At 40.8% G+C, this 16003-nt stretch overlaps 1 protein-coding gene across 1 annotated transcript in view; it reads right to left on the reverse strand.

The window, feature by feature from the left end:
- Positions 1–16003, reverse strand: part of HERC3 (HECT and RLD domain containing E3 ubiquitin protein ligase 3) — a 136247-nt gene that overhangs the window by 25556 nt on the left and 94688 nt on the right. Inside the window, exons 22-23 of the mRNA XM_069593725.1 lie at positions 15230–15296; positions 13813–13895 (exon numbers count right to left, since the gene is read on the reverse strand). Coding sequence (XP_069449826.1) covers positions 13813–13895; positions 15230–15296 — 150 coding nt within the window. The remainder of the gene's footprint in view (positions 1–13812; positions 13896–15229; positions 15297–16003) is intronic.

Raw genomic sequence — 16003 nt, forward strand, 5'->3', positions numbered from 1 at the left:
TGGTATATAAAATATATTTATAAAAACCTCAAAAATGTATGCAACCTATGAAAAGAAAAAAAATAGAATATCACAAAGAAATGTAAAACAGGCCTTTGGAAGGTAAGACTGAATATCACAAAAATGTCAATTCTTCCCATATCAACATTTTATTTACTACACTTCAAATCAAAACCCAAACTGTATCTAGAACCATATAACTACCCTAATCTTCACCTAATTGTTTACTAATATGGAAACAAGATTTTTACCTTAAACTACGGACTCAAATTTTAAATGGAAGAAAATATATTATTACGCATTTATCAATTACTGGACAGGGAAAGGTTAAGTCTAGAGTGATTTAAGACCAAAAGAAATAATCAACAGACATGACAACACAAAAATTAAGAGGTTATAAACATTTTTAAAGACTTCACATTTTTAAAAGCAAGCAGCAAACGGAATAAAATGTGCAATAAAGTACAAATACAAAAAAAAAGTTCATATAAATCATATGAAAATCATTTTGTCTTAATAGCGAAATATATAAAGGATGTCAGCAGACTACTTTAAAAAAGGGAAGTACTGCAATCCTGTTCAGGGCAGCAAGACACATCCTGAAAGGACAGTACTAAGTGGTCCAGGCCTCCAGCAAGTTCTGGATCTTTCTTTCACTTATACATACAACTTCAGCTATGGGGTTTTCTAGCTACCATTCATACCACTGCTGGCCACTTTTCTCAGGATATCGGCACATATGTGATGCCCTTCATAATGTCAAGCAATTTCCACCATTTCCTAACTGGCTTGATCTTTCCCCTCTGTTTCCTGAACTGCTTATTTGATAGTTCCTCAGGCAGCCATAAAACTTGCATGTTAATATGTAGCAGAATACCCTCTTTAAGGCAGGTCAAACGCTCTCACTCATAAACCACTTTTAATCCATTATAGACCCAAATTAGTAAGCGACACAGAACATAACTGGCAAAAAGAAAGCCAGCGTGTATTACGCATTCAACTCAGTCTCTATGAGCATTATGCAGAAGACGGCAGCAGGCTGACGCTCACAGCCCACTCACAGTACAGCAGGACACTTTTGCACGTGCATACACATGAACACAAACATTTTTTATTGACACGAAAGTCACAAAACAATTAGCCATTTAAAATGAAAAATTAGGTGGCATTTAATTCATTAAAATGTTGAGCAATGATCACATCTACCTAATTCACTTTTTTTAAGAAAAAATATTTTAAAGGCAAACATCAGAAAAATGGAACAATGCTATGTAGAATATGTAAAGTAGCTTATATATGGGAGAAATACAAAATTTTACAAGTGAAGTCAAGTTTCTTATTAGACTAGATTTTTTAAAAAAAGAACACTCAGTATTTTTGAGGATTAGATGAAATCCTAGTACTCTCATACATTGATGATGATGTATAAGTTGGTATAATTCATAAGCAAAATCAATTTAGCAAAAATAGCCACAGGTTCAAAGTGATATACACTAATTTGATTTCACCCTTGGGACCTTATCATTAAAGAGCAATTTTAAAAACAAAGTTTTATACTTAAGATGTCTGATACAGTCTTATTAAAAATGAAGGAAGGGGAAGAGAAGGAAATAAAGGGAAGGAAAAAAACACAGAAACAAGCCAGGCACTCAAAAGGTAAAGTAGGGAAAACACACATTCACATAGCAGGCTGTGCAGTCATTATTAAGACTGTCCATGAGGGCTTTTGGAGAAGGCAATGGCACCCCACTCCAGTACTCTTGCCTGAAAAATCCCATGCACCGGGGAGCCTGGTGGGCTGCAGTCCATGGAGTCGCCAAGAGTCGGACACGACTGAGGGAATTCACTTTCACTTTTCACTTTCATGCACTGGAGAAGGAAATGGCAACCTACTCCAGTATTCTTGCCTGGAGAATCCCAGGGACGGCGGAGCCAGATGGGCTGCCATCTACGGGGTCACACAGAGTCGGACACGACTGAGGTGACTTAGCAGCAGCAGTAGCAGCAGCATGAGGGCTTTATAATAAATTTATAGATATAAGCATTATCTCAACCTAAGTTAAAAAATTCAGACATACAATTTTATACATATATTGTATGTTTTCAACTATGCCAACTTTGTGTTTAAAAAATTGCATAGTCTGTCTGAACTGAAAGCAGCAAACTCTTCAAGTTATTTATCTTCAAGGGATGAAGGGACACAGGGACCCTGAAACTCTGGTCTTGGCCTCTTAGTGGCAATGTGCTGAGAGCCTAAGCTCTCACTCAAACAAAATGGCTCTGAATCTTGGCTCTGGTTTTTGAACTCTGGACTTCTAACCATGTAAACCTGAGCAAGTAACTTATACCTCTCCACGCCTCAGTTTCTTCAATTATGGGAAGCACTCGAGAAATGTGACTAGCATTTTAATTATCTGCTATTCCTGTAGCAGCCCAGCACAAGCACCATGCAGATCTTAAAGATCGCACCTCCCATAGACTATCTCAAGAGATCAAGCGAAGTCTCAGCATTCCTAACTTGACTTGATCTTAAGGATCTAGAAGTGTTTGTCATGTGTGGGTTTTATTCTCACATTCCTTTATGGAATCTACGTGCCTTTTGAACTGTGGTGTTGGAGAAGCCTTCTGAGAGTCCCTTGGACTACAAGGAGGTTATATATGATGGTGAAAGATTAATCATTTCCTTTTGACTGTTACATGCCATAATCTTGTCACTGGGTATTTTCATAAATTAGTCTAAGAAAATGAAGTGAAAGAACCAAAAGAATAACACCTGCTGTATTTTTAACTTGAGACCTGATGCTGGGTCTTTTCCAATGAGTCAGCTCTTCACATCAGGTGGCCAAAGTATTGGAGTTTCAGCTTCAACATCAGTCCTTCCACCGACTCGATGGACATGGGTTTGGGTAAACTCTGGAAGTTGGTGATGGACAGGGAGGCCTGGCGTGCTGCGGTTCATGGGGTCGCAAAGAGTCGGACACGACTGAGCAACTGAACTGACTGACTGGAGCACTTACCTTAGAATGACATGTGGGTTTTTTTTTAATTGATGGCAATAAACACCATGTTACAGAGTGTGAGAAATACTTAAGTCATGTGGTACAGCATTATCCAGATGTGACTACCAGTTGTGGCAAGATTTAGCTAAGATGCCAGCAATCACCAGCAATCACCCAAGGGTGTTCTTTTACCTGGATGCTTATAATTCATTTGTCTGTCTATAGCTCTTGTCAAAGTAAAGAGAGCAATTTTAAGACCAAATGGAATGTAATAAATTATGGATACAGAATTGGTATCCTTCTGTCATTTTCCTCCAGGGCAGTGGTGACAGCAAATATCTTACTGTTAGCTCAATAAAAACGGCATCAATGCCAGCAGCATCTCTATATACAACTGCTCAAGTTAAAAACACAGCAGGTGTTATTCTTTTGGTCCTTTCACTTCATTTTCTTAGACTAATTTATGAAAATACCCAGTGGCAAGATTATGGCATGTTAACACTTAACAGGAAATGATTAATCGTTCACCATCATATACAACTTTTCTTTCCAGGATCTCAACATGCTTTGATGATAACACTTCTACTCTTCACAACATTAACTGAAAATTGCTCAGTTGTGTCTGACTCTTTGTGACCCCATGGACTGCATCAGTTCAGTTCAGTTCAGTCGCTCAGTCGTGTCTAACTCTTTGCGACCCCATGAATCACAGCAAGCCAGGCCTCCCTGTCCATCACCATCTCCCGGAGTTCACTCAGACTCAAGTCCATCAAGTCCGTGATGCCATCCAGCCATCTGATCCTCGGTCGTCCCCTTCTCCTCCTGCCCCCAATCCCTCCCAGCATCAGAGTCTTTTCCAATGAGTCAACTCTTCGCATGAGGTGGCCAAAGTACTGGAGCTTCAGCTTTAGCATCATTCCTTCCAAAGAAATCACAGGGTTGATCTCCTTCAGAATGGACTGGTTGGATCTCCTTGCAGTCTAAGGGACTCTCAAGAGTCTTCTCCAACACCACAGTTCAAAAGCATCAATTCTTTGGCGCTCAGCCTTCTTCACAGTCCAACTCTCACATCCATACATGACCACAGGAAAAACCATAGCCTTGACTAAACGGACCTTAGTCGGCAAAGTAATGTCTCTGCTTTTGAATATACTATCTAGGTTGGTCATAACTTTCCTTCCAAGGAGTAAGCATCTTTTAATTTCATGGCTGCAGTCACCATCTGCAGTGATTTTGGAGCCCCCAAAAATAAAGTCTGACACTGTTTCCACTGTTTCCCCATCTATTTCCCATGAAGTGATGGGACCGGATGCCATGATCTTCGTTTTCTGAATGTTGAGCTTTAAGCCAACTTTTTCACTCTCCACTTTCCCTGTCATCAAGAGGCTTTTTAGCTCCTCTTCACTTTCTGCCATAAGGGTGGTGTCATCTGCATATCTGAGGTTATTGAGATTTCTCCCGGCAATCTTGATTCCAGCTTGTGTTTCTTCCAGTCCAGCGTTTCTCATGATGTACTCTGCATAGAAGTTAAATAAGCAGGGTGACAATATACAGCCTTAATGTACTCCTTTTCCTATTTGGAACCAGTCTGTTGTTCCATGTCCAGTTCTAACTGTTGCTTCCTGACCTCCATACAGATTTCTCAAGAGGCAGGTTAGGTGGTCTGGTATTGCCATCTCTTTCAGAATTTTCCACAGTTTATTGTGATCCACACAGTCAAAGGCTTTGGCATAGTCAATAAAGCAGAAATAGATGTTTTTCTGGAACTCTCTTTCTTTTTCCATGATCCAGCGGATGTTGGCAATTTGATCTCTGGTTCCTCTGCCTTTTCTAAAACCAGCTTGAACATCAGGGAGTTCACGGTTCACATATTGCTGAAGCCTGGCTTGGAGAATTTTGAGCATGACTTTACTAGCATGTGAGATGAGTGCAATTGTGCGGTAGTTTGAGCATTCTTTGGCATTGCCTTTCTTTGGAACTGGAATGAAAACTGACCTTTTCCAGTCCTGTGGCCACTGCTGAGTTTTTCAAACTTGCTGACATATTGCGTGCAGCACTTTCACAGCATCATCTTTCAGGATTTGAAACAGCTCAACTGAAATTCCATCACCTCCACTAGCTTTGTTCATATTGATGCTTTCTAAGGCCCAGTTGACTTCACATTCCAAGATGTCTGGCTCTAGATTAGTGATCACATAATTAGTGATCATCATGATTATCTCGGTCGTGAAGATCTTTTTTGTACAGTTCTTCCGTGTATTCTTGCCGCCTCTTCTTAATATCTTCTGCTTCTGTTAGGTCCAGACCATTGCTGTCCTTTATCGAGCCCATCTTTGCATGAAATGTTCCCTTGGTAGCTCTAATTTTCTTAAAGAGATCTCTAGTCTTTCCCATTCTGTTGCTTTCCTCTATTTCTTTGCATTGATCGCTGAAGAAGGCTTTCTTATCTCTTCTTGTTACTCTTTGGAACTCGGCATTCAGATGCTTATATCTTTTCTTTTCGCCTCTCTTCTTTTCATAGCTATTTGTAAGGCCTCCCCAGACAGCCATTTTGGTTTTTTGCATTTCTTTTCCATGGGGATGGTCTTGATCCCTGTCTCCTGTACAATGTCACGAACCTCATTCCATAGTTCATCAGGCACTCTATCTATCAGATCTAGGCCCTTAAATCTATTTCTCACTTCCACTGTATAATCATAAGGGATTTGATTTAGGTCATACCTGAATGGTCTAGCGGTTTTCCCTACTTTCTTCAATTTGAGTCTGAATTTGGTAATAAGGAGTTCATGATCTGAGCCACAGTCAGCTCCTGGTCTTGTTTTTGTTGACTGTATAGAGCTTCTCCATCTTTGGCTGCAAAGAATATAATCAATCTGATTTCAGTGTTGACCATCTGGTGATGTCCATGTGTAGAGTCTTCTCTTGTGTTGTTGGAAGAGGGTGTTTGCTATGACCAGGGTATTTTCTTGGCAAAACTCTATTAGCCTTTGCCCTGCTTCATTCCACATTCCAAGGCCAAATTTGCCTGTTACTCCAGGTGTTTCTTGACTTCCTACTTTCGCATTCCAGTCCCCCATAATGAAAAGGACATCTTTTTTGGGTGTTAGTTCTAAAAGGTCTTGTAGGTCTGCATAAAACCGTTCAACTTCAGCTTCTTCAGCGTTACTGGTTGGGGCATAGACTTGGATAACTGTGATATTGAATGGTTTGCCTTGGAGACGAACAGAGATCATTCTGTCGTTTTTGAGACTGCATCCAAGTACTGCATGTCAGACTCTTTTGTTGACCATGATAGCTACTCCATTTCTTCTGAGGGATTCCTGCCCGCAGTAGTAGATATAATGGTCATCTGAGTTAAATTCACCCATTCCAGTCCATTTTAGTTTGCTGATTCCTAGAATGTCGACATTCACTCTTGCCATCTCGTTTGACCACTTCCAATTTGCCTTGATTCATGGACCTGACATTCCAGGTTCCTATGCAATATTGCTCTTTACAGCATCGGATCTTGCTTCTATCACCAGTCACATCCACAGCTGGGTAATGTTTTTGCTTTGGCTCCATCCCTTCATTCTTTCCGGAGTTATTTCTCCACTGATCTCCAGTAGTATATTGGGCACCTAATGACCTAGGGAGTTCATCTTTTGGTATCCTATTATTTTGCCTTTTCATACTGTTCATGGGGTTCTCACGGCAAGAATACTGAAGTGGGTTGCATTCCCTTCTCCAGTGGACCACATTCTGTATAGTCCATGGAATTCTCCAGGCCAGAATACTGGAGTGGGTAGCCTTTCCCTTCTCTGGGGATCTTCCCTATCCAGGAATCGAACCGGGGTCTCCTGCATTGCAAGTGGATTCTTTACCAACTGAGCTATGAGGGAAACCCCTCACAACATTAAAGATAAAGGGGAAAAACAATCAAACAAACACTAATTCATGTCTTTTTCTGTCTGTCCCTGACTATGACAGCAATATTAATAATGTGGCAATAACCACTCTAAGTTTTCAGAAGTCTATCCAACAGGTAACTGTGACAGCAAGGGGGTCGGCCTCCTGACATCACGTACAGAGTCATGGACGGTAGTGCCTAAAGCATTGTGGATGACCTCACCGTGTGCTCAGTGAGTGTTAGCAACCCAGAAAAGCAAAAAGCCAAATTTCCACCTAACACAGAAGCTATTCCCTATTCTAATTTCAAACACAGTGTCTTGGCAATAAAAACAAGAATCCCCCTCTGCCTGGCATTATTTAAAACAACAGCACATTTTACAACACAAAGATTTAAAAACTTTTTTGGAAAGACAGAAGCTATTTTTTTTTTAAGAAAGTCATGGTAACAGAAGAATAGAGTTTTGTAATATAAGTAAAAGAATAATGTAGGTCCCCTTATTACTCCCTTGAAGTTATGTACTCTGTTTCTTTTAAGGAACCTGTGTGTCATCAGAACATCCTAACGGAAAATGTTTTGTAGAAGCAGCCCTGAAGTTAAATAGGGGCAAACAACCACAAAGAAAGAGAAAAGGAACCCAGTGACTTTAAACGAAAGCACGCTCTCTGCACTGATTCTGAGGACCACTCATGGGATGAGCAATGTCCAAGAGTGAGTGTATGTCAGTGTGTGGTCAGGACACTCAAGAACCCCTCCTCAGACTGTGCCTGCTTCACCCACACCCTACTCATATAACTGACCTTCCACATACTTGTCCCAGGCCCCAGCTCATGACTAGGTCAGAACATCTCCACTAAGATAGCTTATCAAAGCGCTGTTGAGGGGCATGCTTCCCCCTTGCTGGTTTCCCTGATAACCAAGAGCCAACCTCACATCAATTCCCCTGATTACTGGTACCCACCTCCCCATTTTCCCCAGTAGCAGAGATGGTCATCATGTCCTGCCTGCTATCTACCACACAAGGTGGTGTATCACTCCAGGACCTTGCTTCACACATGTAAGAACCCGCATCCATTAAACCACTGACGTCTCTGTTGCTGACTCTGGCTTTTTTCTTCAGTCTCAAGACTAGGCTTGTAGGCCTGCAGGGCCTGTTGCCCAACTGTCAGCAAAAGATAAAAATGGTGGAAAAGGAAAAAAAGACGAAGAAAGAAAGTGTGGCACAGACCCACTTCTATCATGAGACTTCTTTGCTTGCAAACTTTACCGAGCATCTTTCTCTTTTTATTACATTCTTGTCTCTGTTTTCTAGTATCCAGATCTTAGCAGTCCTCCCAAGAGCTCTACCCATATTGTCCATGTGGATTTCTCTGAACCCTTTTCAATTCAATTAATTAATTTTGTCTTCATATTTCATTTATGGTTGCAAATGAGAACAGCTTAATACCCTAAACAAACTGGGTTATATTTCAGTATTCCTGCACAGATTGTGTCTCAACTATTAGGTCAATTCAATTGCTGATTCAAAGAAATACCTACTGAATAAGGAGACAGTGTGAGTGAGAGAAAGCAAAGAGACAGAAAGAAAAAAACTCAGACCCACAAAGAGAAAGAGAACAAAACAGGCAGAGACAAAAAGTCTCTAGGAGAAAATTTTATAAAGATACAAAAAAAGAGTCCCAATACCTGCCTCCTCTGCAGACTACATCACAAACTGCCTATGCCCGCACAAGAACACTCTTTCCCCACTCTTTCCCCAACACACAGTGCATTCGGAAGACTCACTAGAAAGTGAAGAAATTCTGAATGTGCCCTTCCTCAGGTTGCTTGCCTAGCCGACTGTTAGCTCATAACAAATGATGTGCACACTATATTGTCTGAAACCTGATGCAAAAGCTCAGACATCCTTTGAAAAGTCTAAAAGCTATAGATGCATCTACATATGTCAATATATATGTACGTTATAAAGTGATCACCAAAACCAGGAAGGAAGAAGAACTGTTACAGAGAAGAACCAAGTCTGACTCCATGTTGAAACTGTTTCTTTGACTTGTTTTTCGTTGCTGTTGCTGTCATAATCATATATAGTGGCCTGCCTCAAAGGACCCTGCCACTCTGTTAAACTCTTTATTCAGTTCATAGAAAGATAATCTGACCCTGCCCACTTGCGAATGACTGCCAAAAAAAACAAAAACATAAACAGGGAGTAAGAGAGAGAAGGCACTGGCAACCCACTCCAGTACTCTTGCCTGGAGAATCCCAGGGACAGCGGAGCCTGGTGGGCTGCCATCTCTGGGGTCGCACAGAGTCAGACACGACTGAAGCAACTTAGCAGCAGCAAAAGAGAGAGAAAGAAGAGATTCAAAGGCTGCCCCTTCCAAAGGCTGGCCCTTTCCAGAAATGTTTTGCAAGACTGAAGACCCTTTTCGCTTTACTTCCTCATTGCCTCTCCCACTCTACATTCTGCCTTTTGACTTTAGTTCCTCATTGCTTCTCGCTGGTTCTATAAAAGAACCTGAGATCCAGACCCCAACAAGACAGTTATTTTGAGACATAGTCTGCCATCTTCTCTGTCAGCCAGCTTTCCAAATAAAGTTATATTCCTTTTCTCAACACCTCATCTCTCGGATTCACGGGTTTGTTATTCAGTGAGCAGAGTACTTGGACTCAGTAACAAGATTACCTGGACCCAAAAGCCACTTTATCAGTTCAGTTCAGTTGCTCAGTTATGTCTGACCTTTTGTGACCCCATGGAATGCAGCACGCCCGGATTCCCTGTCCTTCACCAAATCCCGGAGCTGGCTCAAACTCATCTCCATTGAGTAGGTGATGCCATCCAGCCATCTTTTCCTCTGCTATCCCCTTCTCCTCCTGCCTTCAATCTTTTCCAGCATCAACATCTTCTCCAATGAGTCAGTTCTTCACATTAGGTGGCCAGAGTTTGGAGTTTCAGCATCAGTCCTTTCAATGAATATTCAGGACTGATTTCCTTTAGGATTGACTGGTTTGATCTCTTGCTGTCCAAGGAACTCTCAAGAGTCTTCTCCAACACCACAGTTCAAAAGCATCAATTCTTTGGCATTCAGCATTTTTTATGGTCCAACTCTAATATCTATACATGACTACTAAAAAAAACCATAGCTTTGTCGGCAAAGTAATGTCTATGATTTTTAATATGCTGTCTAGGTTTGTCATAGCTTTTCTTCCAAGGAGCAAGCTTCTTTTAATCTCATGGCTGCAGTCACCATCTGCAGTGATTTTTGGAGCCCAAGAAAATAAAGACTGTCACTGTTATTCTGCCTTTTTTCCTGCCCTTTAGCCACTTTACGATCTGCCATAAATTTCCCAATTTTAAAAATATTATCAGATGCTATGGAATAATACAGTTTTTATTAAACAAATCATTAGCAGTTGATAAAAGTACCAATGTTCTACAGATAAAGAAGGGACAGTGCTTTTAGCTTTGAAACATTCTTATCAAGTAAGAGTTTCAAATGAAACACCTGCTGCAGAGAAGAAATAATTTGGACTCCATGTTGGAATGTTTCTTTGAGTTGCTTTTTCTTGCAGTTATTATAATCATACTCAATGGCCTGTCTCAAAGAACCCTGCTACTCTGTTAATTCAAGTGCCTTTGCTCAGCTCATAAAGAGATAATCTGACCTGCCCATCTGTGAATGACTACAAAACAGAAGAGACTAACACATTCCACTGATGCTTCTGAACTGTGGTTCTGGAGAAGACTCTTGAGAGTCCCTTGGACAGCAAGATCAAACCAGTCAATCCTAAAGAAAATCAGTTCTGAATATTCACTGGAAGGAGTGATTATGAAGCTGTAGCTCCAATACTTTGGCCACCTGATGCCAAGGGCTGACTCATTAGAAAAGACCCTGATGCTAGGAAAGACTGAAGGTAGGAGAAGAAGGAAACAACAGAGGATGAGATGGTTGGATGGCATCACCGACTCAATGGACATGGGTTTGAGCAAACCCCAGGAGATGGTGAAGGACAGGGAAGCACCGTGTGCCGCAGTCCCTGGGGTCACAGAGAGTCGGACAGGATGAGCAATGAGCGACTGAACCGAACACACCCCTTCCAAAGGCTGGCCCTTCCCGGAGATGTTTCGCAAAACCAAAGACCCTTTTTCACTTTACTTCCTCACTGCTTCTCTCTCTCTATTCTGCCTTTTGACTTTAGTTCCTCATTGCTTCTCCCTTCGGTTCTATAAAAGAACCTGACATCTAGGCCCTGACAAGATGGTTATTTTGAGACATCAGTCTGCAATCTTCTCTGTCAGCCAGCTTTCCAAATAAAGTCATATTCCTTGCCTCAGCACCTTGTCTCTAAGATTCACTGGCCTTGCATGCAGTGAACAGAGCGAGCTTGAACTCGGTAACACCCCTACTTGAGACAAGATTAGCCTCTATACTAGGTCCCCAGAGTCAAAATCACCTGAAGCCATTTTTGTTGGGTCCTTCGCAACTTCTGCATTATTTCCGTTAACTCTGGTATTACAGCTCACACTTTCCCCAAAGCTGACGCTTCCTGGGTAGTCTGGAAGGTTTACATGACAAAAAAGATTACTGAATGCTACATTAGATCACCCTGGCTTCTCGCTATCTTTTAAAATGTAAAAGGATGGAAAGAGGAGGCCTGTCAGTTTTTCTGTCACTCTTACTTTCACAAGAGAAGATTTACGGGAGGAAGCCAATATACATCACTTATATAGGATTTCTGTCTGCATCTTGCAACTAGGTACAGTAAGAAGCCAATTAAAACCCAAAGCTTTCATTTCCCAGCATACCCAAAACAGAATCCAGCTTCTCTACCTCTGTAACCTTTTTCCACAACATCAACCCTTGCTTCCAGGCTTCCCTCACTCACAACCCTCCCAAGTGGAGACCACCATTCCCTCACCTTTCTGCAGGAAGATGAGAGACACCTACCTCGTCTTTCTGCACAGCCACCACTTCTTCAAGTCAAGAACTTTTGTCTCTACCCAATGTGTTAATGATCTTTAAGTCCTCATCACAGGAGTCTCCCTTCTGTTCTAATATATATAACTCTTCTAAGAACATACATTTTCCCCCATCCTTGCTTTTTTTATTTCACCACGTTTTTCTTTGCGTAGGCAACCTCAGATTCACTGGTGGTTAAGGTTGGCCTAAGTAAGTAAACAAACTACTGACAGTAAGACTTCTAATACAACAGATCAGTGAATATAAGAAAAAAAAGCAGCACACTCACAGATACAAGGAACAAATCAGTGGTTACCAGTGAGGGTAGGGAGGGGGAACAACACAGGAGCTGGGGAGTGGGAGGCACAAACCACTGGGTGTAAGGTAGGCTCAAGGATGTGCTGTACAATATGGGGAACGTAGCCAATATTTTGTAATAACTGCAAATGCAAAGCAACCTTTAAAAATTGTACTAAAATTTGAAATGCAAAAAAGAAAAAGGAAATATCCTACTTAGAAACTATGACTTGATTTAAAAAAAAAAGACTTCAAGACATACATAAATCTTCAGCTCTAAACAAAATTACCTAGGTATCACACAGACATGTCAAAATCAACATTTATAAAATGGAACTCTTTAAAAAAAAAAAAGGAACTCTTTTTCCTTTCCACCCTGCTCTACAGATTCTGTTTCCTGTTGTTCAAATTGGAAGCCTCAATACATGCATGTTATCAATACATGCCTCTCTAGTAGGATCCACATATAATCAGGCACTAGCGCCTGTTCATTACATAATCGACACATAGCTGACTCTGCATCCCTGCTGCCCTCATTTTGGCCCTCACCACCTAACACCTGAGTTACCTCAGTAGTCTCCTATGGGTCTCCCCACACGCCATCCGTTTCCATATGGCCACCAGTTATCATTCTAAAACAGATCAACCATGTCCCACTCCAAAACCACTTAGGGTCTGACAAGTTTCACCCCAATACTATTGCACCCACCCTTAATCCACACACTGGGCCCCACCCAACAAGCACTCACCATTCTCTATCATGTGTTGAGTTGAGAGTCTGACTCACATTATTCCCTGTGCCTGAAATGTTCTTCCCACTCACACTCTTCGATGGTGAGTGAAAGTGTTGTGGCTTCTCCCTCTGGTTCCATGGCACTTGTCCCATCACTTACCTATCACACGCACCATAATCTACTGCAATTATTCATTACGCTGTCCCTTCCCAGTTAGTACTGAGGATGAAAGTTACTTATTTCCTAAATCCAGCAACAGATTTGGCCCACAGCAGGCACCCAGTGTTTGCAAACTGAATTAATTAACATGCAGATGGCCAAAAACCTCACTCTAGTTCAAAAGCAAACAAAACTGAATTTTTTTCTCCTTCAAAGAGATAACACAGAAAATCAGACTAAAAAATCAGATGTACTTGAATTAATTTTCATGAGGCACAAAGAATTTAAAATCTACATTACAAATTCTTCATCAATAAAACCACCACCAATAATAGTAAGCATTTTTATAACATTCGGTTATTCAACACATATTTTGGGGGGCATTTTTATGCCAGTCACTCTGATGGATACTGGAAACTTTCTATAGATGTTGGGAGGTCCTTCATTCTAAAATGTCAAAATATTCTCCTATAAATTATCTCAGTCTCCCATGAGGAAGGCAGAACGGTTATTTTAACCCCCTATTGACAGGATAGGAAACCGATATCAGGTAGTTTATGTGGCTGACCAGGGTCAAAGCCAGTAGGACAGAGATGCAGAACAAACAGTTACCTTCCGATCCAAGGCCCACTGCCTCCTCCACTATTAAATCTGTAAACTTGCCCTAGCACTCTTATTTCCTCTGAAGAAGGGATGAATAGTTAACCTTAGTCTTGGTCTTAGTAAAAGTGTCGAGAAATGAAGTTACATGTGCACAGCCAAGGGTCAAGACTAACCTGTTCTCCTTGCACACTGCCACTTTGTCTCCTCCTGGTATCAGCTTCTTCTGTTCAATCACACCATAGCTTTCTCGGCAAATCTATATTTAAGGGGGAATAAAGAAACGTTTCGATTTTGTTGACTACTTATCTTTCTAGACCCCAAATGACTGAGAAGCCTTAGGAACGAATGTAGCTTAATTACTACTTACATTACCGCAGAAGATTCTCGGGAGGACAAAGAATCAGAGAACATCAGCACTTTATAGGATAGTTTTAAGATAGGGAGTTGCCAATAAATGCAATCAAAGAGAAAATACGAACTCTAGAAAATAAATTATATGTATAGGAGTAAAGGGGCTTCCCTGGTGGCTCGGTGGTTAAGAATCCACTTGCCAATGCAGGAGACATGGGTTCAGTCCCTGGGTCGGGAAGATCTCCTGGAGCAGGAAATGGCAACCCACTCCAGCATTCTTGCCTGGGAAACCCCATGGACAGAGGAGCCTGGAGGGCTATAGTCCACGGGGTCGTGAAGAGTTGGACACAACTTAGTGACTAAACAACAGCAGCAAACAGCAACATAGGAGTAAAGAGGAATAAAGCTTCAGTAATTTCCTCAAGTGTATAGATTAATCACTCATTCATTCATTTATTCAACACACTTACTGAACTCCAGTAATATTCAGGACACTTTGACTATCATATGATCCACCAATTCCATTTCTGAGTATATATCCGAAAAGAACAAAAATACTAATTCAAAAAGATACATGCACCCCAATGTTGAAAGCAACACTATTTACGATAGCCAAGGTATGGACACAATCCAAGTGTCCGTCAACAGATGAATGGCTTATGTACACAATGGAATACTACTCGGTCATCAAAAAGAAGGAAACTGTGCCATCTGCAGCAATATGGATGGACTTGAAGGGTATCGTGCTAAGTGAAATAAGTCAGACCAAGGAAGACAAGTACTGTACGATGTCACCTATAGGTAGAATCTAAAAGACACAACACACTAGTGAATATAACAAAAAGAAGCAGACTCTCAGATTTAGAGAATAAACCAGTGGTTACCACTGGGGAAAGGAAGAGGGAAGGGACAATATACGGGTAGGGGACTAAGACACAAACCATTAGGTATAAAATAAGCTATAAAGATATACTGTACAACACAGGAAATACAGCAAATACTTTATAATAACTATAAATGGAGTTTAACCTTTAAAAATTGTGAATCACTGTACTATACACTTGTAACTAATATTCTACAACAACTATACATTGATGAAAAAAAGATACTATGACTAAAATAGTTTGGTTCAGAGAAGTCTCTGAATTTGTTCTTTGATTTGGAGAAAAATTATGCTAGTCATGACTTGTAAGCATGATAAAAGAGACAGCTACGGTCGTAAGTAAAGAAAATCCTTACCGTGAAGTTGAGACAGAAAGTCTCCTCAATATCTTCCCCAGGGTAATCTAACAGTTCTTGAAGACTCCTAATCACAGTGTGACAGAGAAAAGAAAAGAGGTACATCACACACGGCAATAGTGTTTCTATCCCAGTCACACGTCCAGATTATCTGCAAGGAAATGCTACAAAAGAACATTCTTGAATGAACATAAATCTAGACTGAAAGTCACGTTAAACATATTTTGAAAAAAATGTCTTAAAGCAGTTGACTTGTATGGTGCTCACTAATTGTTCTCTGTTCCTACTGACAAACCTTACTGAATTTATGAAGAAAATCAGACAGCTTTGTATCTGACACACTTATGTCAACCCTAGTAAACTTTGGAAGTAGATAAGTGAGGAGATGATCCAGCAGTGGTCCTACAGATTGGCTTTATCTGTATGCATTAGAAGGATAATCCTCCCATCATAAAAAACAAGCTTCAAAGTCACTGTGTCCACTTAGGAATCTAGTCTTACTTGTTAATGCAAGGGGCTCTGTGTGCAAAGAACTCTATTAGCTGCCACACTGAAGAACACTGGAGCCTGTTTATGCCAGCAATGGTCGTATCGCAGCTGTCACGAGGATACATCCTTATAACTAGACTTCATTCACACTTCTTCAGTGAGCTCAGTGTCTGGCAGTTCCATAATGGGTTGCCCAGAAAGAAAATTTTTCATGCAGAATTTAAATCTTTTTTCACTTAACCAGCCAAAATCATTACTTCAAATATATCATTCTCAGCCAGGCTG

Source organism: Ovis canadensis, chromosome 6 (assembly GCF_042477335.2).
Source record: "Ovis canadensis isolate MfBH-ARS-UI-01 breed Bighorn chromosome 6, ARS-UI_OviCan_v2, whole genome shotgun sequence".
NCBI lineage: Eukaryota > Metazoa > Chordata > Mammalia > Artiodactyla > Bovidae > Ovis > Ovis canadensis.